Source organism: Natrix helvetica (assembly GCF_964273705.1).
Source record: "Natrix helvetica genome assembly, chromosome: 1".
Classification (NCBI taxonomy): Eukaryota; Metazoa; Chordata; class Lepidosauria; order Squamata; family Natricidae; genus Natrix; species Natrix helvetica.
This window is the reverse complement of record NC_138548.1, coordinates 374,716,070-374,740,475: the sequence shown is the minus strand read 5'-3', so window position 1 is coordinate 374,740,475 and position 24,406 is coordinate 374,716,070. Positions and strand designations below refer to the sequence as shown.

Genomic DNA, 24,406 nt, shown 5'->3' with positions numbered 1-24,406 from the left:
GTACAGCTCGCTTAAAGAAACTTAAAAATTCCTCCATATTACCAGAAAGGGGGCTAACATTTTGGGGGGCCTCTGCTCTAAAGCAAATCATCCTCGTCCATTTAATGCTGTGATGGAGAAGAAGCACCTTGAAGGAGCAGCCATACCTTGTGAACAGACAAGAGAGTTGAAGACCACCTCTTTCTCGATCCCTTCAGGCTTCACCAGAAAAGAAGGAAAAGGGGAAAGTTAGGGATGAGTACTGGAAACGCTAAATGCAAAGCGGCAGAAATACATGCAAAGGAGAACAAACAGAGATGAAGTGGTGAAGACAAATTAGAATCTAGAGAACCTTATAATCAACTATGGCAGTTTGCCATTGACTGTGATTTCTCTGTATCAGGAATACAGGAGGACCTGCTAAACACATACAGTATTTCCTGAACTTCTCTTATAGTGAATGCGGCTCAGACCCCAAAATAATTAAAGAAGTATCTGACTTGACTCCCAAACGTCTCCTGTCAGTCCAAAAATCCAATTCTGAGATACAAGTCAAGAGCTGGAAGATTCCCTTTGTCGGGTCAGTTAAAATAGAGCCATGGTGGTGCAGTGGTGAGAATGCAGTATTGCAGGCTATTGTAGTTCTGCCAACTGCCAGCAGTTCAATTCTCACTGGGTAAAGGTTGACTCAATCTTCCTTCCTTCTGAAATCGGTAAAATGAGAACCTAGATTCTCATTTTACTGACCTCTAGGTAAAACGTCAGCCTGGGGAAATAGGCAGACATTGTAAACTGCTTAAAGATGGTGGTATATTTCTGGACTCGACTGCCTGCTCTACTTCTCCAGCTGCCCAGTTTCTACACTGACTGATCTCTTTGCTTTTTAAACCATGTCTCCAAAAAGACCACCTCCTGGAAAACCTGGCTTTGCCACTTCTGCTCCAACATCTGCAACATCCAGTCCAGCCACACAGTCAAAGATAACAGAACTGATGCAACCTAAGACTATAGAGATAGACTTTCAACAAATGCTTCAACAAATTTTACAGGGCCAAGAGGAAATCAAGAAACAGCTAAGGGAAATGAAAGATGAAATTAAAGAAAATCAAGCTCAAATTTATAAGAACTCACAGAGACTGGACCTTGTGGAGGGTGGGGTGGCGGAGGCGAGAGGGGGGGTAGAGGCTTTACGGAAGGGAAACAAAGAACTTGATACCCAACAAATGAAAACAGAGTTTGAGAGAATGTCCTTTTACCTTAGATTTCAAAATGTAATAGAAACAGATGGGGAAAATATAAGGGACATCATGACTAATATTTTAGCTGAATACATACACAAAGATAAACAGCAGATGGAATGGGAGATAGATCTGGTCTATAGAGTGAATTCAGCATATGCCAGAACACACAATGTACCCAGGGAGGTTCATATTAAATTCCTTAGGAAAAGCACAAGAGATGAAATTCTGGGTGTACAAAGGGGGCAAACACTGACATACTATGACAGGGAGATAACCATTCTGAAGCAGATTCCCAAAAAAATTAGGGAGAAAAGGAAAAACTATTCGCAATTGGCGAATAAACTATACCAGAAGGGGGTGTGGTTTAGATGGTTGATGCCTGAAGGTATGCTGATATTCTGGGAGGAGACAAGAATCAGAATCAATACACCCATAGAGGCACAGGCCTTTATGGAAAAAAATAAAGCGAACCTAGAAAAAACAGAAGACACTACAATGGTCACACAAGACACGGGAGGGGCCGGAGCTCTGCCAGCGGGGGGGGGGGGGGGGGGGAAGGGGCAACACCAAGAAAGCTCAGATCACAAAAATGAATAAGAAAACCACAATGTTATAAACAAACCGAAAGTAATAATGAAATTATATCTAGACTATATACTATAACTATATAAACTGACTGAAAATTATTTTTTCTAGAATTAATATGCTGATTTTTTATGATTATGTATTAATGTTTGATATTTAGATGTAACCTATGAGTTTGGAGGGAGGGGGCGTCTGCCACACTTGCAACTGCCAAAATTTGTAACCATTCCACTTACCCTTTTCCTTATAAATGTTTTAAAAAACCAATAAAACTTTTTGAAAAAAAAAAAAAGATGGTGGTATATTTCTAAGTGCAATTGATATTGCTAAAGATTAAGTTATTAAAAACAGAGGGAACAGCTTCATGTTGTTTTCAATGTTTCTTCTTTGTTCCCAACTCTTTCCATGGAATGAGAGCTAAGCAAGAAAGAAATCACAGCTGATGAAATCTGAGTAAGCTATATAACAATCTGGGAACTGGCAGGCTAGATGTGCTATTGATTTGATGTTTTATTTTGTACAGGCAGACTAGTGTTTCTCCATTTTATATCATGTGGACTTCAAGCCCCAGAATTCCCCAACCAGAGTCGCTACGCTGCATGATGGCTGAGGAATTCTGGGAGGGTTCACTCATCTTAAAGTTGCCAACATTGAGAAACACTAAGGAAGTTAATTGTTATTAATGGTTGTGAAGAAACAGAGAGTGATAACGCTAGGAAAGTGGAACTCATTGAATGGAAAGATGGATTGGTGACCCAAATTCATTTTCAGAAATAGACCAGCTAAAAATTGGATTAATGCAATTGAAAACAAGAATATTGCTTTTGTGCATTTTTTTGCATGTTCCTCACCACGTCCGGTCCATGATTAAGCCGTCCCACATACCTCAACTAAAAGCGTTTTGATCACAACATCTTTTTGCTTTATCCTGGATATTTCCACCACTTCATTCCCACAAAGCTCCTCTGAACTCAGGGCCTCAGCACTGACTGTGAAATTCACTTCACCTAGGACAAAAAAAGTCACAACTTGGTCACAACTATGCTATACAAGCATTTAAGGGTGTCCCACTTAAGGATCGCCGCTAATCCTAACAGACTCCTGATTATTAAAAATGGTGGACTGGAGCTTTCTGGAGCAGATTAAGCACTGACTAAAGCGACACAGTTTTAACATACAGCTAGTTTTCAGCAGATCCTGAAAGCATTGTGAGTCTTCAGCATGTCCCCACTTTGGAAGAAGGACAGTGCCATCCGCCATATTTAGGAATAGACAATCCATTTGTAAGCACGAGTTCCAACTTAAACACGAATTTTGGTCAGACACTGATTTACAGAATGGAACCCAGGGGTTACCTATAAAGTTCAAGGTATTAATTATGACCTTTAAAGCACTCCATGACTTAGGCCCAGGGTACCTGCGAGACCACCTACTACCACCAGTAGCCTTCCACCGTCCAGTACGATCCCACAGAGTTGGCCTCCTTAGGGTGCCGTCGGCCAGACAGTGTCGGCTGATGACCCCTAGGGAGAGAGCCTTCTCTGTGGGAGCGCCTTCCCTCTGGAATGAGCTGCCCCAGGAGCTTCGCATAATCCCTGACCTCCGGTCCTTCTGACGCACCCTAAAAAGTTGGCTTTTCCAGCAAGCCAGCCTGGCCTGTTAATTTTATCTCATTTTTTAAATGTATTGTCCTATAAATTGGTTTTGGTTTTGGGGATATGTATTTAATTTCTTTTTAACTTTCGGGATGTGTGTTTTTTAATGTTGTTCGCCGCCCTGAGTCCTTTGGGAGAAGGGCGGCATATAAATCCAATAAAACAAACAAACAAACAAGTACAGTGACTTTCCCCCAGAGGTGAGTTCCTGCCAGTTCTAACCTCTTCTATAGAAGAGGTTCCACAAATCTACTGGGCCGCTTAGAACCGGTTCCAGCTCCCTCCCCCCGCCTGTCCTCACCATGCTTGCCCCGTCTGCTGCTCACTGATTGGCTGGCTCACCAATCGCCCCACCTGCCTCTAAGAGTCCTATCTAAACCTTAAAGTCTTAATACTGTCAAGTTTGAACACCCCTGGGTTTTTTTTTCCTAAAGGGTTAGGTAACTTGTCCTGTAACTTGACAGCTTTAAGACTTGCGTGCTTCAAATGCCAGAGTTTCTGAGCCAACATTTTGGTTGCTAAGCAAGGGCGTTGTTAAGTGAGCTTCACCACATTTTGCAAGTTGGCCACTCCCACTCCCACATGACTGTCAAGCCACTCCCAACTGGTCACATGGCTGGCAAGCCACTCCCACAAAGCAGGCCACACCTACAGAAGAGGTTCTAAAAAAAATTGAAACCCACCACTGCTTTCTACCTTAAGTAATTGCCCATTGTATATTGGAATTTACCAAAGAGTCTGATATTGAATATGAAAAAGGCTAGGATTATGTCTAGCCTTTTGGATGTTGTCTCTTTGTAGATCTCTTCTTTGGGGAGTTTGCTAAGGAATTTCAATTTATTAGCTGAAAACAGTGGGGTTGTACAATGAGCAGAGCGTAGAGTTATAGCTGATGGTTTGGAGATTGGAACTGATTGTGCCGGTTCCTGCGTGAGGCAATCTCCACTGTGATTGGTTGCTGTGGGTGTGGAGGGGGAGTTTTCCTTTTTTCCCACCAATTTTTTTCTTCTATGCCCTGGGTGCCCAGATGATTTACCTCATGATGTATTGATGTGCCTGACTGTCTTGCTTGCTGTCAGTATCGATGTTAAACTTACTTATTTATATAAAACTACAAGTTCGTGTCAGGGTCCCTTGACGCCATTTGGACACCTGCTGTGCAATTCCAGGATAGAGTTTTAGAACATATTTTCACACAACTTTCTTACCCAAAGACCTTTCTTCACCCAGTCAGCTGATAATCTAATCCAGGCAGAACTGGCAACTGACAACGCAACCATTAGACAAGAGAAATGACTACGGATCATTTTAAGGGACTATCAAGCGTTTATCCGATCTACTTCTTCCAATCTTCCTTGATATTCCATGAGCTTTTGGGTCATCAAAGCTCTTTTCCTATTGGTCAGGCAGCACCCATGGGTACCTTTTGAGTACCCTAGCCAATTTGTATTTGAGAGCAATTATTGGACTACCATGTCTTGGTAGCCGTGCTTATTCCAGAGCACCTTGTGTTTTTTTGACTGCTCTTCATTTCCATATCTGTTCTTTGGAAGATTAAATGAGCAGGGAAGAATTACTGGGTTCAATCAATCAATTAATCAATCAATCAAAACAGAGCTAGAAGGGACCTTGGAGGTCTTCCAGTCCAACCCCCTGCTCAAGCAGGAGACCATACAGCATTCCAGACAAGTGACTGTCCAGTCTCTTCTTTAAAAACTCCAGTGATGAAGCATCTACAACATCTGAAGGCAAGCTGTCCCCTTGGTTAATTGTCCTCATTGTTAGGGAGCTTCTCCTTAATTCCAGGTTGCTTCTCTCCTGGATTAGTTTCCATGCATTGTTTCTTAATACAATACAATACAATAGTAGAGTTGGAAGGGACCTTGGAAGTCTTCTAGTCCAACCCCCTGCCTAGGCAGGAAACCCTATACCGTTTCAGACAGATGGCTATCCAACATCTTCTTAAAGACTTCCAGTGTTGGGGCATTCACAACTTCTGGAGGCAAATTGTTCCTCTGATTAATTGTTCTCACTGTCAGGAAGTTTCTCCTCAGTTCTAGGTTGATTCTCTCCTTGATTAGTTTCCACCGATTGCTTCTTGTTCTGTCCACAGGTGCCTTGGAGAATAGTTTGACTCCCTCTTCTTTGTGGCAACCCCTGAGATATTGGAAGACTGCTATCATGTCTCTCCTAGTCCTTCTTTCTCTTAAGCTAAACATACCCAGTTCCTGCAACCGTTCTTCATATCTTTTAGTCTCCAGTCTCCTAATCATCTTTGTTGCTCTTCTCTGCACTCTTTCTAGAGTCTCCACATCTTTTCTCCATCCTGGCGACCAAAACTGAATGCAGTATTCCAAGTGTGGCCTTACCAAGGCATTATAAAGTGGTATTAACACTTCATACGATCTTGATTCTACCCCTCTGTTGATGCAGCCTAGAACTGTGTTGGCTTTTTTGGCAGCTGCTGCACACGGCTGGCTCATATTTAAATGGTTGTCCACTAGGACTCCAAGATCCCTCTCCCAGTTACTACTACTGAACTTGTACTTGCCTAAGCTTGCTTTTCTCCACATTAAATTTCATTTTGTTGGATAGGGCCCATTGTTCAAGTCTGTCAAGAGCTTTTTGTATCCCTGAGCTTGTCTTCTAGGGTGTTGGCTATCCTTGCCAGCTTAGTGTCATCTGCTTGAATTGTGGGGTAGTTGAATTCCCGTCACAACCTTGAACCTTCTCTGACTTTGTTAAATGTGTTACCTCAATTGTGTTGTTATCTGAAACAAGTAGTATCCAAGAAAGCCTGCTCAACCCCAATTTTATTTCACATAAAACATTTTTAAAAATGACTAAAAACAGTTGTGGTTGTAAGCCACCATGGACCTTGAAAGTTCTGTGGCTCCTCTTCCTCTCAGCCAGGGATGAAATGCTACCGGTTTAGACTGGTTTGCCAGAACCGGTAGTAAAAATGCTACCGGTTCACCTGAACCAGTAGTAAAAAAAAATGCTACCAGTTCAAGCAAACTGGTATTTCCAACGATCAGCTGTGATGCACAGTTTATATTAGCTAGAATCGTTGGATTTCCTGCTTTCTAGCTAATCCAAATTGCATGCCTTGGCAGATTTCCCCCCACCCTCACTGTTCTATTTACCTTTGCAGGCACGCTTGGTAGCAGGTTCCACACACTTACCCGGATGTCATTGACACTCTGCACATGCACAGAAGGTCACATTTGCAAGCCGGTAGCAAAGGTAATTTGATAATACAATACAATACAATAGTAGAGTTGGAAGGGACCTTGGAGGTCTTCTAGTCCAACCCCCTGCCTAGGCAGGAAACCCTATACCAGCAGTGACGTGCGGTGAGGTTTATGACTGGTGAGGCACTGACACAGTGCTGAGTTTCAAATATTTTTAGACTTGTGGACTTCAACTCCCAGAATTCCACAACCAGGCATGCTCAGTTCCAATTTAAAGCGACAGCATTTGTTTTTCTCCTTTGCTCCTTCTTTCTTTTTCTTTTTTTTCTCCTTCCCCTCCTTCCTCCCTCTCTCCCTTCCTCCCCCTCTCTCAAACACACACACACACACACACACACACACACAGAAGTTGGATTGGACTATCTCTCCTACCCCTTCCCTCTCTCACTCACTCTCAAACAAACCCCCACACACACAAAAGTTGGATTGGATATCTTTTCCAGTGGCTTGAAAGCAGCTCCTCTGCCACCCCCCCCATTCCCCTGCTGCCTTTCCCAAACACCTCCACCATTGCAAATGCAGCCTGCTGTCTGGGTGGGAAATGCCTGGAACACAATAAAGCCCACCCACCACCTCCTGCTGGCAGGCTGGGGTGAGAGGAGAGGCAGAGAAGCCGGAGGGGAGCCAAGCCGAGCCTTCCAAAAGAAAGAGGCTGGGGGGAAGTGTGTGTACTACAGCATGGCTCTTTGCCTGGCTTCCTGCCTCCTCCTGTGGTCTCCTCAGTGCTCGCTTGTGCTCTCCCTCCCCAAGTGTAGTTTGATTGCAGGTGGAGCCACGTTGCCTTTTCAAACTTGTAATCAGTGAAGCTGGGCTAGATTTTTATATAGTTTTATCCAGCTGTGTGTGTGAGAGAAATGAATGGGGGCCTGGGGAGGAAGTCACTACACTTGGGGAGGGAGAGCAGAGTCATCCACGGTGAGGCAGCAACTAGCTCAGCTTTTTCCTTTTCCTTTTTTTTTTCATGATGAGTGGTGAGGCTATGCCTCACTTGCCTCACCTGACTGCACGTCACTGTATACCAGTGATGGCGAACCATTTTTGGCTTGCGTGCCACAAGTGGGGGGAGCGCAGGGGGGGCGAGTGCGGGCGTGCCGCACCCATAATGCAACACGCGACCCCCCCAGTGCGCATGCGCGTACAACGCACGACCCCCCCCATTTTTACATGTTGTTTTGCCCTCCCCAGGCTCCAGGGGCTTTATAGGAGCCTGGGGAGGGCAAAAAGAGCCTCCCCCGACCTCGCGGAGGCCCTCCGGAGGCTTCAGGGACTGTCCGGAGGCTTCCCTGAAGCCTTCGGAGTGCTTAAAACCACCCTCCGAGCAAACCGGAAGTGACTTCCGGGTTGCTCGGAGGGTCGTTTTAAGCGTTCCGAAGGCATCAGGGAAGCCTCGGACGGTCCCTGAAGCCTCCGGGGGGGCGGGGGAGGCTCTTTTCACCCTCCCCAGGCTCCTCCTATAAAGCCTCTGGAGCCTGGGGAAGGCGAAAAATAGCTTTTAAAAAGGTGAATTCAGCTGGCCAGCGTGCGCATGCGTGCTGGCCAGCTGACAGGGCAGCGCCTCGTGTGCCCTGACAAATGGCTCCGTGTGCCACTTGTGGCACGCGTGCCATAGGTTCGCCATCACAGCCCTATACCATTTCAGACAAATGGCTATCCAACATCTTCTTAAAGACTTCCAGTGTTGGGACATTCACAACTTCTGGAGGCAAGCTGTTCCACTGATTAATTGTTCTAACTGTCAGGAAATTTCTCCTCAGTTCTAAGTTGCTTCTCTCCTTGATTAGTTTCCACCCATTGCTTCTTGTCCTACCCTCAGGTGCCTTGGAGAATAGTTTGACTCCTTCTTCTTTGTGGCAACCCCTGAGATTTCACCCCTGCTCTCAGTCCCCAACCCAAATTCATTATTTCAACTTTATTTATATATCGTGTTTATTATTTTTATAAATAATTCAAGGCAACAAACATTTGCTACATACCAAGTGATTGCAGAATCACCGTCCACGTCACTGTTTGCCTTCCATTTGCAGAAATGCAGTAAGATTCTTCCACCTTTTTCAGAGTCGTTGCCACAAAGTCAGCAGAGGGCGCCAGAGATATTTTGACCTGGCCATAAAGAATAAGATGACAATGAGAAAAGTGGGTGGTATCCAGTGGTGGGTTTCAAAATTTTTTAGAACCTCTTCTGGAGGTGTGGCCTGCTTTGTGGGAGTGGCTTGCCGGCCATGTGACAGGGTGGGAGTGGCTTGCTGGCCATGTGTCTGGGTGGGTATGGCCAACTTGTAAAATGTGGTGAAACTCACTTAACAATGCTCTTGCTTAGCAACCAAAATGTTGGCTCAGAAACTCTGGCATTTGAAGCCCACGAGTCTTAAAGCTGTCAAGTTACAAGACCCTTGCACCCCTAACCCTTTAGAAAAAAAAACCCAGGAGTGTTCAAACTTGACAGCTTTAAGACTTGTGGACTTCAATTCCCAGAATTCCTCCTCCAGTCATGTTGGCTCAGAAACTCTGGCATTTGAAGTGTGCAAGTCTTAAAGCTGCCAAGTTACAAGACCCTTCCACCCCTAACCCTTTAGAAAAAACCCTCCAGGGGTATTCAAACTTGAAAGCTTTAGGACTTGTGGACTTCAACTCTGAGAATTCCTCCTCTCGCTCTTCATCTTGATGATGTGCGGACGGGCGGGGGGAGGGAGCTAGAACCGGTTCTAAATGGCACTGTAGATTTGTGGAACCTCTTCTATAGAAGAGGCTAGAACTGGCAGGAACCCACCCCTGGTAGTATCCCTTGAGAGGTACCCCTCCAGGGAAGGAGGAGAAGGAACAAGGTGGGCTTCAGTAGATAAAAAATGATTGTCCAATCACCTGAAGCATGCACAACTTCTGGAGCAATGGCCCCAACCTTTTGGGCACAAGGGACCATTTCCATGGAGAGAGTTTTTTTTTTTCATGGCCCAGAGGATGTGTTGTTTAATGTGCTGCCTGCAAACTGTGGATGGGGCTTCACTTGTTTGCACAGCCTGGTTTCTGGCATGCTGTAACCCACTGTCCATGCATGGACTGGGGGCTGAGGACCCCTGTTCTAGAGGGTTGAGTCATTATAATAGCATAAAAACAGCATGTGAAATACAATACAATACAATAGTAGAGTTGGAAGGGACCTTGGAGGTCTTCTAGTCCAACCCCCTGCCTAGGCAGGAAACCCTATACCGTTTCAGACAAATGGCTATCCAGCATCTTCTTAAAGACTTCCAGTGTTGGGGCATTCACAACTTCTGGAGGCAAGCTGTTCCACTGATTAATTGTTCTAACTGTCAGGAAGTTTCTCCTCAGTTCTAACTTGCTTCTCTCCTTGATTAGTTTCCACCCATTGCTTCTTGTTCTACCCTCAGGTGCCTTGGAGAATAGTTTGACTCCCTCTTCTTTGTGGCAACCCCTGAGATATTGGAACAATGCTATCATGTCTCCCCTAGTCCTTTTTTCTCTTAAGGTAGACATACCTAGTTCCTGCAACCGTTCTTCATATGTTTTAGTCTCCAGTCCCCTAATCCTCTTTGTTGCTCTTCTCTGCACTCTTTCTAGAGTCTCCACATCTTTTTTACATTGTGGCGACCAGAACTGAATGCAGTATTCCAAGTGTGGCCTTACCAAGGCATTATAAAGTGGTATTAGCACTTCACGTGATCTTGATTCTATCCCTCTGTTGATGCAGCCTAGAACTGTTTTGGCTTTTTTGGCAGCTGCTGCACACTGGGAGCATTACATTGATTGAAATAATTGCAGAACAGAATAACAAAGTTGGAAGGGAAGGGCCTTGGAGGCCTTCTAGTCCAACCCCTTGCTCAAACAGGAGACGCAATACCACATTAGACAAATTGTTGTCCAATCCATTCTTAAAAATGCGTTGGATCAGTTACAACTTCTGGAGGCAAATTGTTACACTGATTAATTTTTCTCACAGTCAGAAAATTTATTTTTATTTCAAGGCTATTTAATTACTTTCCATCCGTTGCTTCTTGTTCTTCATTTGGGTCCATTGAAGCATGGCTTGACCCTGTCTTCCTTGTGGCAACCCCTCATATATTGGAAGACTGCTATCATGTCATCTCTAGTCCTTCTTTTCACTAGACTAGACATACCCACAATTTTAGACAAGTTGGTTGCCCAACCTCTTCTTAGAAAACTCCAGTGATGAATCGCCCACAACTTTGCAACCCACCACTGTTAAGGACTCCTTACCCGCATGTAGTGAGTCTGGTAGGAGAAGACGGTAGCCTTGAGTGGGAAGGCTTCTCCTCGCACCACAGAGTATGGCAAGGTAACTTCAATGAAGAACGGCTGGAAGGCCTTTAGAGAAGTAGATTGGGCCAGGCCAAAGCCTGTGTCTGCTGAAAGGCAGAAAGCTCCAGCTTTCCATTCGGTGATGGTGTCCGGGATGGTCACAGGAACAGACATGGGTTTAGAATCTCTGAAAGACAGAAGAGATCAGCAAGTGAGGAGAAAGGCTTCCAAAATCCTTGCAGTGAGGAGAACCTATGCAGGGTCAATACATAGCATCTATGCCAGGCATGTCCAAAGTGCGGCCCGGGGGCCAAATGTAGCCCTTTTTCAAATTTCAAGCAGCCCACAGCCTCTTCTCCCCACTGGAGTTATTTGTTTAGTCTTTCATAAAATACTGCATTTTTCGAAGTATAAAGATGCATCTTTTTCCCCTCAAAAAAGAGGCTAAAAATCTGGGTGCATCTTATACACTGAATACAGCATTTTTTGCCTCCCAAAACTCTGCCCCCTTCACCAAAATGGCTGTGCATAGCCTTTAGGAGGTTTTCAGAGTGCTCCTGGGGGCTGTGGAGGGCATAAATGAGCAAAAAAACGGGCCATTTTTTGCTCAACTTTGCCCCCCCAGCCCCCAGGAGCACTCTAGAAGCCTCTTAAAGGCTATTCATGCCCTTTAAAAAATAGGCCCATTTTCGTGGGAGAGTGCAAAAACTTTTTTTTTTAATTTGCCTCTTCAAAATCTTGGTGCGTCTTATACTCCGAAAAATATGGTAGTTAATTCGCATTTAATATTAAGGGTTCAAAGAATGTCAGGCTGAATGATCGGCCCCACACATTTTCACCTCACCAAATCTGGCCCTCCTCGCAAAAAGTTTGGACACCCCTGATCTATGCTATACATAGCATAGCAGTGGTTAGAATCCAATATTGCAGGCTATTGTAGTTCTGCCAACTGCCAGCAGTGCAATTCTCACTAGGTCAAGGTTCACTCAATCTTCCATCCTTCTGAGGTCGGTAAAAGGAGAACCTAGATTCTCATTTTACTGACCTCTGGGTAAAACTTCAGCCTGGGGGAATAGGCAGACATTGTAAACTGCTTAAAGGTGGCAGTATGTGTTTAAGTGCAATTGCTATTGCTAAGGATTAAGTTATTAAAAAGAGAGGGAACAGCTTGATGTAGTTTTCAGTGTTTCTTCTTTGTTTCCAACTCTTTCCATGCACTGAGAGCTAAGCAAGAAAGGAATCACAGCTGACGAAATCTGAGTAAGTTACATAACAATCTAGGCAACTGGCAGGCTAGATGTGCTATTGATTTGATTTTTTATTCTGCAGACTAGTGGTTCTCGATTTTACATCAGGTCACAGGAACAGACATGGGTTTAGAACCTCTGAAAGACGGAAGAGATCAGCAAGTGAGGAGAAGGGATACCAAAATCCTTGCAGTCAGGAGAACCTATGCAGGGTCAATACATAGCATCTCAATTGCAGATCATCCATAATGAAGAACAGCGATGGGACCGCAATTCCATCACTAAGCAACGTGATAGTTGCCATCATTAAGCGAATCCCATGCCATTGCTAAGTGTGATATAACCTGGTCCCCATTCGCATCCTCTCGCTAGCTTCCCTATTGAATACATGATAGCATGTATTCATTCAATCCTACATGATCACAGTCTTCCAATATCTAAGGGGCTGCCACAAAGAAGAGGGCGATAACCAATTGTCCAAAGCACTTGAAAGGAGAACAAGAAGCAACGGCTGGAAACTAATCAAGGAGAGAACCAACCTAGAACTAAGGAGAAATTTCCTGGCAGTGAGAACAATTAATCAGCGGAACAACTTGCCTCCAGAAGTTATGTGTCCTCCAGAACTGGGTTTTTTAAAGAAGATACTGGACAACCACTTGTCTGAAATGGTATAGATCTGCTGCTTGAGCAGGCAGTTGGACTAGAAGACCTCCAAGGTCCCTTCCAACTCCGTCATTCAGGTATTGATTATGGTTATAGGAAGCCAGAAAAGAAGGTTGCAAAAGACTATCACATGACTGTGGCACACTGTGATGTCAGAACTGGGTGCCAGGTGCCAAGCATTTGCATGTCACCATAGGGACACTAAAACAGCCAGAACTTTGAGGCTGTCATAAGTAGCACTCATTCAGCAAAGTCCTAAGTTTAAGCAATCACTGAATGTGTGATGGTTAAACAAGAACCACTTGCATTTGCATTGTACTTTCAAATCAGTTTCCGAAATCATTTGGGGATATTTTTTTTCTAAAGCTCCTATTCCTTTGGCCTCCCCAGAAGGATAAATTTTAGGAACTGAAGGAAATGGGATTGATGGAATTGTTTGTGTGGAGAGAACTGCACTCGAAAGGAACGGAGAGTCAGATCTGGCCCTAGATTCTGCCTCGGTTTACCTTCCAAGCAAGCAACTGAGTCGGAAGATACAATACAATACAATACAATACAATACAATACAATACAATACAATACAATACAATACAATACAATACAATACAATAGTAGAGTTGGAAGGGACCTTGGAGGCCTTCTAGTCCAACCCCCTGCCTAGGCAGGAAACCCTATACCGTTTCAGACAGATGGCTATCCAACATCTTCTTAAAGACTTCCAGTGTTGGGGCATTCACAACTTCTGGAGGCAAACTATTCCACTGATTAATTGTTCTAACTGTCAGGAAATTTCTCCTCAGTTCTAAGTTGCTTCTCTCCTAGATTAGTTTCCACCCATTGCTTCTTGTTCTACCCTCAGGTGCCTTGGAGAATAGTTTGACTCCCTCTTCTTTGTGGCAACCCCTGAGATATTGGAACACTGCTATCATGTCTCACCTAGTCCTTCTTTCTATTAAACTAGACATACCCAGTTCCTGCAACCGTTCTTCATATGTTTTAGTCTCCAGTCCCCTAATCATCTTTGTTGCTCTTCTCTGCACTCTTTCTAGAGTCTCCACATCTTTTTTACATCGTGGCGACCAGAACTGAATGCAGTATTCCAAGTGTGGCCTTACCAAGGCCTTATAAAGTGGTATTAACACTTCACGTGATCTTGATTCTATCCCTCTGTTGATGCAGCCTAGGACTGTGTTGGCTTTTTTGGCAGCTGCTGATCATTTAAAAGCAATTAATTAGGGTAACCCTGAGAAAGCAGGATCTCCCTATGAAAAGGGAGAACCTCGAGACCTATCTTACATTCCTTTTATAGTTAACACAACAAAGAAAAAGGAAAAAGGAAATCTGGCTGGACAAGATACAGTGAGAGTAATCCCTCAATGCACAGTAAATCAACCAGAAAGGTTGTCTGAAGTTAGATGACACCAGTTGTCACTAAGTTTTTCTCATCAGGAGATATTATCCAGCCATCCTTCTGTAATTTATCTTTTCAGTTTTAGAAGCAATCTAATCAATCCATCCAATCATAGGATAAAAGTTTTCCTGGATTTCAATCTCAGGGTCATTGTGGCCCTTGTTAGTGGCACTGCTCTTCCCACAATGACCAGAGCATCCTTAAAGTCTTTACAGCACCATAAAGGTGACCTTGGAAGAAGTCGCCCAGAAGCCATGAAGTAGCTAGAAAAGTATTAGACTATCTTCCCCTTGACTCCCCTGGAATATAAAAAGATAAGGAAGGGAAAACAGGAGACTTGCAAGATTCTGTTATCATAGCCTATTTCAATTGAAACCAAATTAAATTATAGGGCACCAATGGCAAACCTTTTTTGGCTCGTGTGCCATAAGTGGGGGGAGCGCAGGGGGGTCGTGTGCAGGCATGCCGCATCCATAATGCGATGCGTGACCTCCCAGTGCAAATGTATTATTATCTGGTTATCTTAGGGGTTTTTTAATTTGTTGTGTCTGTTTTAGGGATTTAAAACTTATATTTATATTAGCTTTGTACAGTTCTTTTAATTGCATTTTAACCTCCTCCAAACTGTACATACTTAACTTTTTTATTGTATTTTGTGATATTCTCTATGGGCTGTACACCGCCCTGAGTCCCTTTTGGGAGAGGGGGCGGTCTAGAAGCACCAAATATAAATAAATAAATAAACATGCGAGCACTACAGGCGTGACTCCCCCCCATTTTTGCATGCTTTTTTCGCCCTCCCCAGGCTCCAGAGGCTTTATAGGAGCATGGGGAGGGTGAATACAGCCTCCCCCCCCCCCGGAAGCCCTCAGGAGGCTTCAGGCACCTTCAGGAGGCTTCCCTGAAGCCTCCAAAGCAGTCAAAACGACCCTCCGAGCAAACCAGAAGTCCGTTCCCGAACTTCCGGTTTGCCCGTAGGGCTGGTTTTTTGCACTCCGGAGGCTTCAGGGAAGCTCATGAAGCCTCCGGAGGGCCCCCGGGGGGGCGGGGGAGGCTCTTTTCGCCCTCCCCAGGTTCCTATAAAGCCTCTGGAGCCTGGGGAGGGAGAAAAATGGCTTTTAAAAAGGGTGAACTCAGCTGCCCTGACAAATGGCTCCGTGTGCCACAGGTGGCACACGTGCCATAGGTTCGCCATCACCGTTATAGGTGATTCCAAACTTACAACAGCTACTGAGCCCAAAATTTCTGAGCATAAGTGAAACATTTGTTAAGTGAGTTTTGCCCCTGTTTACGACCTTTCTTGCTACCCCTGTTAAGTGACTCACTGCAGCAGTGGTGGGTTCCTACTGGTTCCACCCACTTCAGTCGAACCGGTAGGGGTTTGGCGGTATGGGGCGCTGGAACCGGCAGTGACCCACGCCTGCCACGCCCCTGAACCGGTTCTCCAGGCGGTGCCTACATTGGTGTCATCTTGTTTTTATGTACATGCACAGAACAATTTTTGCACTGCACATCCGCGCGCAGCATGAAGTTATAGCTGACTTGAAGGGAACTGGCGGTAGTGCCTGCCGGAACCCATCCCTGCACTGCAGGTTGTCAAGTTAGTAGCACACTTGTTAAGTGAGTCTGTCTTCCCCATTGACTTTGCCTGTGAGAAGATCGCAGATGGGGATCGCATGACCCCGGGACAGTGCAAATGGTCATAAATATGAGTCAGTTGCCAAGCCTCTGGATTTGGAGCACATGACCAGGGGAATGCTGCAACGGTCGTAAGTGTGGAAAATAGTCATAAGTCCATTTTTCAGTGCCGTTGTAACTCTGAACTGTCACTAAATGAACTGTTGCAAGCTGAGGACTACCTGTATTCAATGTGCTACAGCCAAGGCAACCTGCTTGAGTTTCTTTCTAATATTTTCCACCTCCCTGAGTTCAACATAAGGATCTGTAGTTGAGCCTGTCTTTAAGGGCTTCTGGATGACATCTCCCAGGTTGTCACAACACACCTAAGAAAAGGGTGCGACTTATAAGACACCACCACGATGCGGCAACGAGCCTGCAGGTTGGGGTGCCGTAGCTTAAGCATGTGGGCAGCAGCAGATACGGGAATATTTTCTGTGAAGCTTTCATCAATGAATGGCCTGGGGTTTTTTGCAGCCTGACGCCACCACTTACTCTATTATCACCAAATCCCACAACCACGTTTCAGGGAAGAGCATTCTGACAGTCTCAACAGGCGCCACTTCTCCACTACCTGAAAGACCAACTAGAACGCCAGGACCGAAATGACCCATCGATTCATCAATGAGTGCTGCGGGTGTTCTAAAGTAAGCATCTAGAAGAAAAGAATATGAGAGAATTTACATGTATTCCACCTTAACAACTGTAACAGAAGTTTTAGGCTCAATTGTAGTTGTAACTCGAGGACTACCTGTAGAAATATTTACTGTATAACGTTCTCCACCACTAAAGGTAAAGGTTCCCCTTGGACATATGTGCTAGTCATTCCCGACTCTAGGGGACGGTGCTGATCTCCGTTTCAAAGCTGAAGAGTCAGTGCTGTCCGAAGATGTCTCCGTGGTCATGTGGCCGGCATAACTAAATGCCGAAGGTGCACAGAACGCTGTTAACTTCCCACCAAATTTTCCTACTTGTATTTTCACATGCTTTCGAACTTCTAGTTTGGCAGAAGCTGGGACAAGTAATGAGAGCTCATTCCATTAAACGGCACTAGGGATTCGAACTGCCAAACCTCCGACCTTTCTGACCCTGCCATTTAGGATACCTTTGTATAATTTTAAGAGCCTTGCTTCCAAAGAACAACAATCAGCTGCCTATGGAGATTCTCAGTCTCTTAAGAGTTAAAGCGTAATTCTGTTCAGAACTGGAGTTGATATTGATGAGTTGATAGTGGTGAAAAAGTCACAACAATTACATTGTACATCTTTCGACCGGCAACCTTTCGTTTAGTGACTGCTCAAAGTTACAATGGCACTGAAAAAAACTTTTTCAGAGATTATGCCACTAATGAAATAATCTCCTGGTTTGTAATGATTGCTTGGGTCTATTTCACTCTGCCTCAGAGTTAGGAGGCATTTGGCTTTGAGCATCCCACAGACTCCCCGTGGCCACAAAAGCAGCACAAGTAGAAGAATCAGCAACATGACTTCTTTTCCTGACTGATCCTTCTGTGTGATACCTTTGCTATCTCTGTGGCACCTTCTCTGTGATTACAAAGAATGAGATGAAGAGTTGGAAGGAACCAAAATCACTTCCAGGACAAAGTTCTCTAGAAAAATATACACAGCCTCTGCTTGTCCTTAATCTTCCCCCTCCCCCCAGATTTTCTTTCTGCCTGCAGAACCATTTATACACCCAGCAGTTCATAAGACTCCACTGAACTTTGCTTTAGAATCTGATATTGACCTCATAACACGTTCTGACATGCTTGTGTCAAATTGCGGAAAGTTTGCAGAAAGGTCTCTTGGGTCGTAGCAAAAAGTCAAGAAATAAATCACAGTTATTTGGATAACTGCAAGGAACAGGACCATCAACTCTCTGAATATTGAACGAGTCAACAAACAGCTGCCCAAAGGGAGAACTCACATATGAGGCTATAAATTTGAAAGATGGTCCAGTGATTGCGATTGGAGAATTTGGCACCAAATCTTGCCAATACAACACTTGAGAAAAGTCAGAGTCAAGAGAGATTAAATAGGCTATTTTTCTAGGGAAATTTGGTAATAGGTAGAATCACTGTTTTTCAGACTTAACAATTGTTGAAGCAGCCTCAGGGTGGCATGATCAAAATTCAGACGCTTGTCAACTGGGCCATATTTATGACGGTTGCAGTGTCCCAGGGTCATATGATCACTTTTTGTGACCTTTTGACAAGCAAAGTCAATCGGGAAGCCAGGCTGAATTTACAACTGTTTTACTAACTTAACAACTGTAGAGATTTACTTAATAACTGCAGCAAGAAAGGTCCTATAGTGGGGCAAAACTCACTTAACAACTGTCTCACTTAGAAATGGAAAACATTTGGGCTCAATTCTTGATTGTAAAGTGGGCCGCGGTGGCTCAGCTTGCTGAGCTTGCTGATCGGAAAGATTGGCAGTTCGGCGGTTCAAATCCCCAGTGCCGCGTAACGGAGTGAGCTCCCGTTACTTGTCCCAGCTCCTGCCAACCTAGCAGTTTGAAAGCATGTAAAAAATGCAAGTAGAAAAATAGGAACCAACTTTGTGAGTGAGATGGGCTATAACTTTGGTTCAGGCATAAAAGCCAAGCTGCAATACTAAAGGCCCGTAAAATCCTGGTCAAGGCAATAGTTCCTCCTTCTGCCGAGAAGGGGTATGCTGAGATGACATATGGTATTTTTATCTATAGCAGGCTGACCCAGACGGATGTATCCTGTTGTTCACTTCTGCTTTCCACCCCAAATGCAATAGTTAGAATGTGATAAGGTCTGCACAATTCTTGAGATGCGTGTAACTCTATTTTCTGTCATTAACTGTAACCAAATATCTGTATGAAGCATTTTCCAGTTCCTCTTAGGACCATATATGTCAAATGTAAAACCCCGTTAATGTACACGTAATTTGGGGTATATAACCCTGCTTTTCTCAACCCTTCGGGATTCAAACACATTGTCCTATTTTGTGACGTTTGAACCTATGCATAATAAACTGTTTCCTACACTGAAGTGCTTGGCCTGTGTCCTTCCCTTTTCCTACTTCATGGGAAGTAACCGTGTTACTTCCCAGCCACATGACCATGGAGATGTCTTCGGACAGCGATGAATGGCTTTGGAACAGAGGTGAGCATTGCCTCCTAGAGTTGAGAACGACTAGCATATATGTGTGAGGGAAACCTTTACCTTTACTGATCGTAAATCAAAGACTACCTGTGTTTATCATTGCTATTAGAGTTACTCTAACCCTTTTTTCTGGAGTGGAGTGGACTGGAGTGGAGTGGGAGGGAAGGGAAGGGAATCGAATTGAATAGAATCGAATCTGGAAGGGACCTCTAGTCCAGGCCCCTGCTCAAACAGTAGACCCTATACCCAGGATGGTGAACCTATGGCACACGTGCCACAGGTGGCACGTGGAGCCATTTGTCAGGGCACGCCAGGCGTTGCGCTGTCAGCTGATGAGTTCAGTCTTTTTTAAAAGAAGCCCCTCCAAGACTGAGTGGCTGTGGCTACCGGCACCTCGGTTCAGCCAGCTGACTCCATCGCTGGCCATAGGGGGCGAACAATTGCCCCCTGTGGAACGGGCACGCAATTTGGGAGTCCTCCTAGATGCCTGGACGACCATGTGGCAGCCGTGGCAAGGGGGGCGTTCCACCAGGTTCGCCTGGTGCGCCAATTGCGCCCCCTTCTGGACCGGGACGCCCTACGCATGGTCACTCATGCACTGGTGACGTCTCGCCTGGACTACTGCAATGCTCTCTACATGGGGCTTCCCTTGGGACGCGCCCAAAGACTGCAGCTAGTCCAGAACGCAGCCGCGCGGGCAGTCATGGGGAGTACTAGGTACTCCCATGTAACACCGCTCCTGCGCGAGCTGCACTGGCTGCCTGTGGTTTTTCGGGTGCGTTTCAAGGTTTTGACCACCATCTTTAAAGCGCTCCATGGCACAGGACCTAGCTACCTGCGGGATCGCATCCTTCCACACACATCCCTGCGGCCAATTCGCTCTCACAGGGAGGGGCTTCTCCTGGTGCCGTCCACTAGGCAATGCCAACGGGCGACACCAAGGAGTAGGGCCTTCTCTGTGATGGGCCCAACCCTCTGGAATGACCTCCCCCCCGACATTAGAACCACCACCGACTTCCGCTCCTTCCGACAAAAATTGAAGACACACCTGTTCCGATTTGCTGGCCTGGCATAATTATAATGTCTACCTCCTGGCAAACATATTTCTTACTGGTTTTTTAAGGGGATTGTTTTTTAAATTTAATTTATAGGATATTTGTTGGGGTTTTAAATTATTTACTTAGCAGTACAGTTCTTTAAACCTTTTTATCCTCCTCTTATCTATTTATCTACTTAATAATTTTAATTATTTAATTTTATAGCCATTTATGATGTATTTCTGATATGGACTGTACACCGCCCCGAGTCCCTTTCGGGAGAGGGGGCGGTCTATAAGCGCTTAGTAAATAAAATAAATAAAATAAAATTAAAGCCATTTTCCGCCCTCCCCAGGCTCCAGAGGCTTTAGAGGAGCCTGAGGAGGGCGAAAAAAAGTCCCCTCCACCCCCACCCCCCGGAGGTTTTCCGGAGGCTTCAGGAACTTTCCTGAAGCCTCCGGAGGACTAAAAACGACCCTACGAGCAAACCGGAAGTCACTTCCACTTTGCTCGTAGGGCTATTTTTAGTCCTCTAGAGCCTTCAGAGAAGACTCCGGAAGGTCCCTGAAGGCTCCGGAGGGCTTAATCCGGCCCTACTAGCAAACCCCATTCCCTCCCCACTCCAGGGGAAGATTACGGCAAAATCCCCAATTCCCTCCCAATTAGCTGGGACTCGAGAGGCAGAGAATAGTTGGTCAGAAATGGTATTTAATGGTTCTCCGAACTACTCAAAATTTCCGCTACCAGAGGTGGCACACAGAACTCTCTCTGTGGGCATCCGCGCCATCGCCAGTTGCACTTCTGGGTTCTGTCACGCCCAGGCACGTCAGCCAGCTGGCCTTCGCACATGCGTGAGATGGAACTCAGAAATGCAGCTAGCGGCTGTGTGCCTGTAGCCAGCCACTCTCTTCCAGGTTTCATTGCACACATGCACGAAGACCAGCTGGCTGGCACACATGTGCATAATGGAACCCGGAAGTGAAGCTGGCTGCCATGCGCATGCGCACTGGCCAGCTGCTGTCTTCTGGTTTTCGGTGCTCTGCCGTGCACGCTAATGTGCCAAAAAGGTTAGCCACCACTGCTTTAGAACGAAGCCATGAGAGCATTTTATGTTATATTTCCAGAGCGCCTATCCTACACATTCAGCCCTCCGTGGATCAAATACTTACTGCGGTCCAATGCGTAAACAATTGTATAATGGGGATGGCATATGTTTGGCTTTCGTATTTTAGCGCTAGTAAAAACTTTTAAACCCAAGCCCTGTCAAAGGAATGAAGAAGTCAGAGTGAAACATTTCAGAAAGCATGAACTTTCTTTTTTTAAAGTCCAAGGTGAATGCTAGCGGTAAAATTCCAATTTTCTTGCAGCTGAACTCAAGTCTTGTGACTTTTCCAGCAATTGCCTGGAAATTATTTACTTCTGTAAATCAACTAGTCTACAACCCTGGGATTTCCTGGTGCTGTTATCTAATCAATCTAAGGTAATGACTCAAATCAAATTCAGTTCTTGGAGTTTTTTGGGAGGGGAGGCATCCATCAAGTGATTTTGGAAATAGTATGGGAGGAGTTGATCCTCACCTGTATCGAGGTAGATTTTTCAGCCTAAAATATAATCCTGAACCTCCAGAAGTTTTCTGGCCTTCTATTAAGCCAATCCAAACTTACTTCATTTTTTGAGATCAGCTAAGCAATTTAGTTCTTATCAATTGCTTTGTTGTTGTTGTTAGTTGCGAAGTCGTGTCTGAATGATCGCGACCCCATGGACAATGTTCCTCCAGGCCTTCCTGTCCTCTACCATCCTCTGGAGTCCATTTAAGCTCACGCCAACTGCTTCGGTGACTCCATCCAGCCACCTCATTCTCTGTTGTCCCCTTCTTCCTTTGCCCTCAATCTTTCCCAGCATTTTAGGCTCTTCTCCAGAGAGTCCTTCCTTCTCATTTGGTGGCCAAAGTATTTGAGTTTCATCTACAGGATCTGGCAGTAAGCCTTGCTCTCCTCTAGGACTGACCGGTTTGATCGCCTTGCAGTCCAAGAGACTCACACGGATCGTCTCCAGCACCAGAGTTTAAAGGCCTCCATTCTTTGGCACTCAGCCTTTCTTATGGTCCAACTTTCACAGCCATACGTTGCAACTGGGAAAACCATAACCTTGATTATAGGCATCTTTGTTAGCAAGGTGATGTCGCTGCTTTTTTAGTATGCTGTCTAGATTTGCCATAGCTTTCCTCCCCAGGAGCAAGCTATCGATTGCTACCCTGCCTCTATTCAAACCAGGAAACTGAGCTAAGGGTTTCTGTCTAAATCTCAAGAAACTTCAAGACTAAAATGAGCTTGAAGAGGGAGTGACACATTATTATAGAATAAACCGGAAATTTCACCTTCCAGAAGCAGCAGAGAAGCTCACCTTAAGAATTTTGGAAACATCGGCTTCCTCATAAGAAAAAGGGATAGCGTGATAACGGATACCATCCACTTCAATATTTTCCATTTTGATGCATGGCTTTTGGTTCCATTCATCATCAAAGTATAGGTCACGTGAAGAAGAGTCTGGTAGCAATGCATAGATCTGAAAAGAGAGACATTGCAATTCGGTAAATCTGCCCATCTCATGCGGGATCCCCAGAGAAGAGCAACAAAGGTGATTATGGGACTGGAGGCTAAAATCTATGAAGAATGGTTGCAGACATGCTAGACTTACCCAGTTCCTTAGTTCTAAGTTGCTTCTCTCCTTGATTAGTTTCCACCCATTGCTTCTTGTTCTACCCTCAGGTGCTTTGGAGAGTAGCTTGACTGCCTCTTCTTTGTGGCAACCCCTGAGGTATTGGAACACTGCTATCATGTCTCCCCTGGTCCTTCTTTCTATTAAACTAGACCTACCCAGTTCCTGCAACCGTTCTTCATGTTTTAGCATCCAGTCCCCTAATCATCTTTGTTGCTCTTCTCTGCACTCTTTCTAGAGTCTCCACATATTTTCCACATCGTGGCGACCAAAACTGAATGCAGTATTCCAAGTGTGGCCTTACCAAGGCATTATAAAGTGGTATTAACACTACACGTGATCTTGATTCTATCCCTCTATTTATGCAGCCTAGAACTGTGTTGGCTTTTTTGGCAGCTGCTGCACACAGCTGGCTCATATTTAAATGGTTGTCCATTAGGACTCCAAGATCCCTTTCACAGTTAGTACTACTGAGCAAGGTACCACCTATACTGTACCTGTGCATTTCGTTTTTGTTGCCTAAATGTAGAACCTTACTCTTTTCACCATTGAATTTCATTTGATTAGATAGTGCCCAATGTTCAAGTTTGTCCAGATGTTTCTGTATCTTAAGCCTGTCTTCTGGAGTGTTGGCTATTCCTGCCAGCTTGGTGTCATCTGACTTCATAGGTTCTCCGTGTGACTCACCTTTTCATGGGAAAGCTCGGTTTGAGGTTTCAACAGAAAGATACTCTGGTCAACCGCATGGAAAGCACAGAGGGAGCCAGGGGAAGCAGCAAGATGGAGTTGGGTTTTCTGGCCTGGCAGGCCTTGTTGATCAGAGAACCACAGTCTGGCCTGCAAACATAAAGCAGATCTTTGAAAAGGGCTTTTTCTTCTGCTAAATGGAATAAGAAATGGAAAAACAAGACAATCCAGGTAGCCAAGAAGGCCCAACAGAGACTCCATTTCCTTAGGAGGAATGACCTCCTTTTACTGGTTGACAATAAAAAGCGTCCTCACTTATTGCATCATGGTATGGCATGCCGGTCTGATAACTCGCGGGATCGCATCCTCCCACATACATCCCTGCGGCCAATCCGCTCTCACAGGGAGGGGCTTCTCCAGGTGCTGTCCACTAGGCAATGCCAGTGGGCGGCGCCAAGGAGTAGGGCCTTCTCTGTGATGGGCCCAACCCTCTGGAATGACCTCCCCCCCGATATTAGAACCACCACGGACTTCCGCTCCTTCCGACAAAAATTGAAGACTCACCTGTTCCGATTAGCTGGCCTGGCATAATTTTAACTGTTACAACTGTTACCTCCTGGAAATATACTTTTAACTGGTATTTTAAGGGTATTGTTTTAAATTTAATTGATTTTAGGGGTTTTAAAGCCATATTTATATTCTTGCTGTACAGTTCTTTTAATTCTTTAACCTCCTCCATATTTATATTTATTCACTTATTCATCTGTTTATTTATTTAATGAATTTTACTGTGGATGATTTATTTGCTGTGTGGACTGTACACCGCCCCGAGTCCCTTTTG

At 45.0% G+C, this 24,406-nt stretch overlaps 2 protein-coding genes across 2 annotated transcripts in view; both read right to left on the bottom strand.

Moving 5' to 3' along the window:
* Window positions 1-24,406, bottom strand: part of LOC309383785 (vomeronasal type-2 receptor 26-like) — a 261,853-nt gene that overhangs the window by 66,281 nt on the left and 171,166 nt on the right. The gene's annotated exons all lie outside the window — the stretch shown is intronic.
* The window catches only part of LOC309383752 (alpha-2-macroglobulin-like), a 90,992-nt gene that overhangs the window by 26,323 nt on the left and 40,263 nt on the right, over window positions 1-24,406 (bottom strand). The window contains exons 15-22 of the mRNA XM_081936592.1: window positions 23,566-23,715; window positions 22,564-22,725; window positions 21,330-21,420; window positions 16,483-16,642; window positions 10,948-11,176; window positions 8,688-8,814; window positions 2,691-2,812; window positions 147-198 (exon numbers count right to left, since the gene is read on the bottom strand). Coding sequence (XP_081792718.1) covers window positions 147-198; window positions 2,691-2,812; window positions 8,688-8,814; window positions 10,948-11,176; window positions 16,483-16,642; window positions 21,330-21,420; window positions 22,564-22,725; window positions 23,566-23,715 — 1,093 coding nt within the window. The remainder of the gene's footprint in view (window positions 1-146; window positions 199-2,690; window positions 2,813-8,687; window positions 8,815-10,947; window positions 11,177-16,482; window positions 16,643-21,329; window positions 21,421-22,563; window positions 22,726-23,565; window positions 23,716-24,406) is intronic.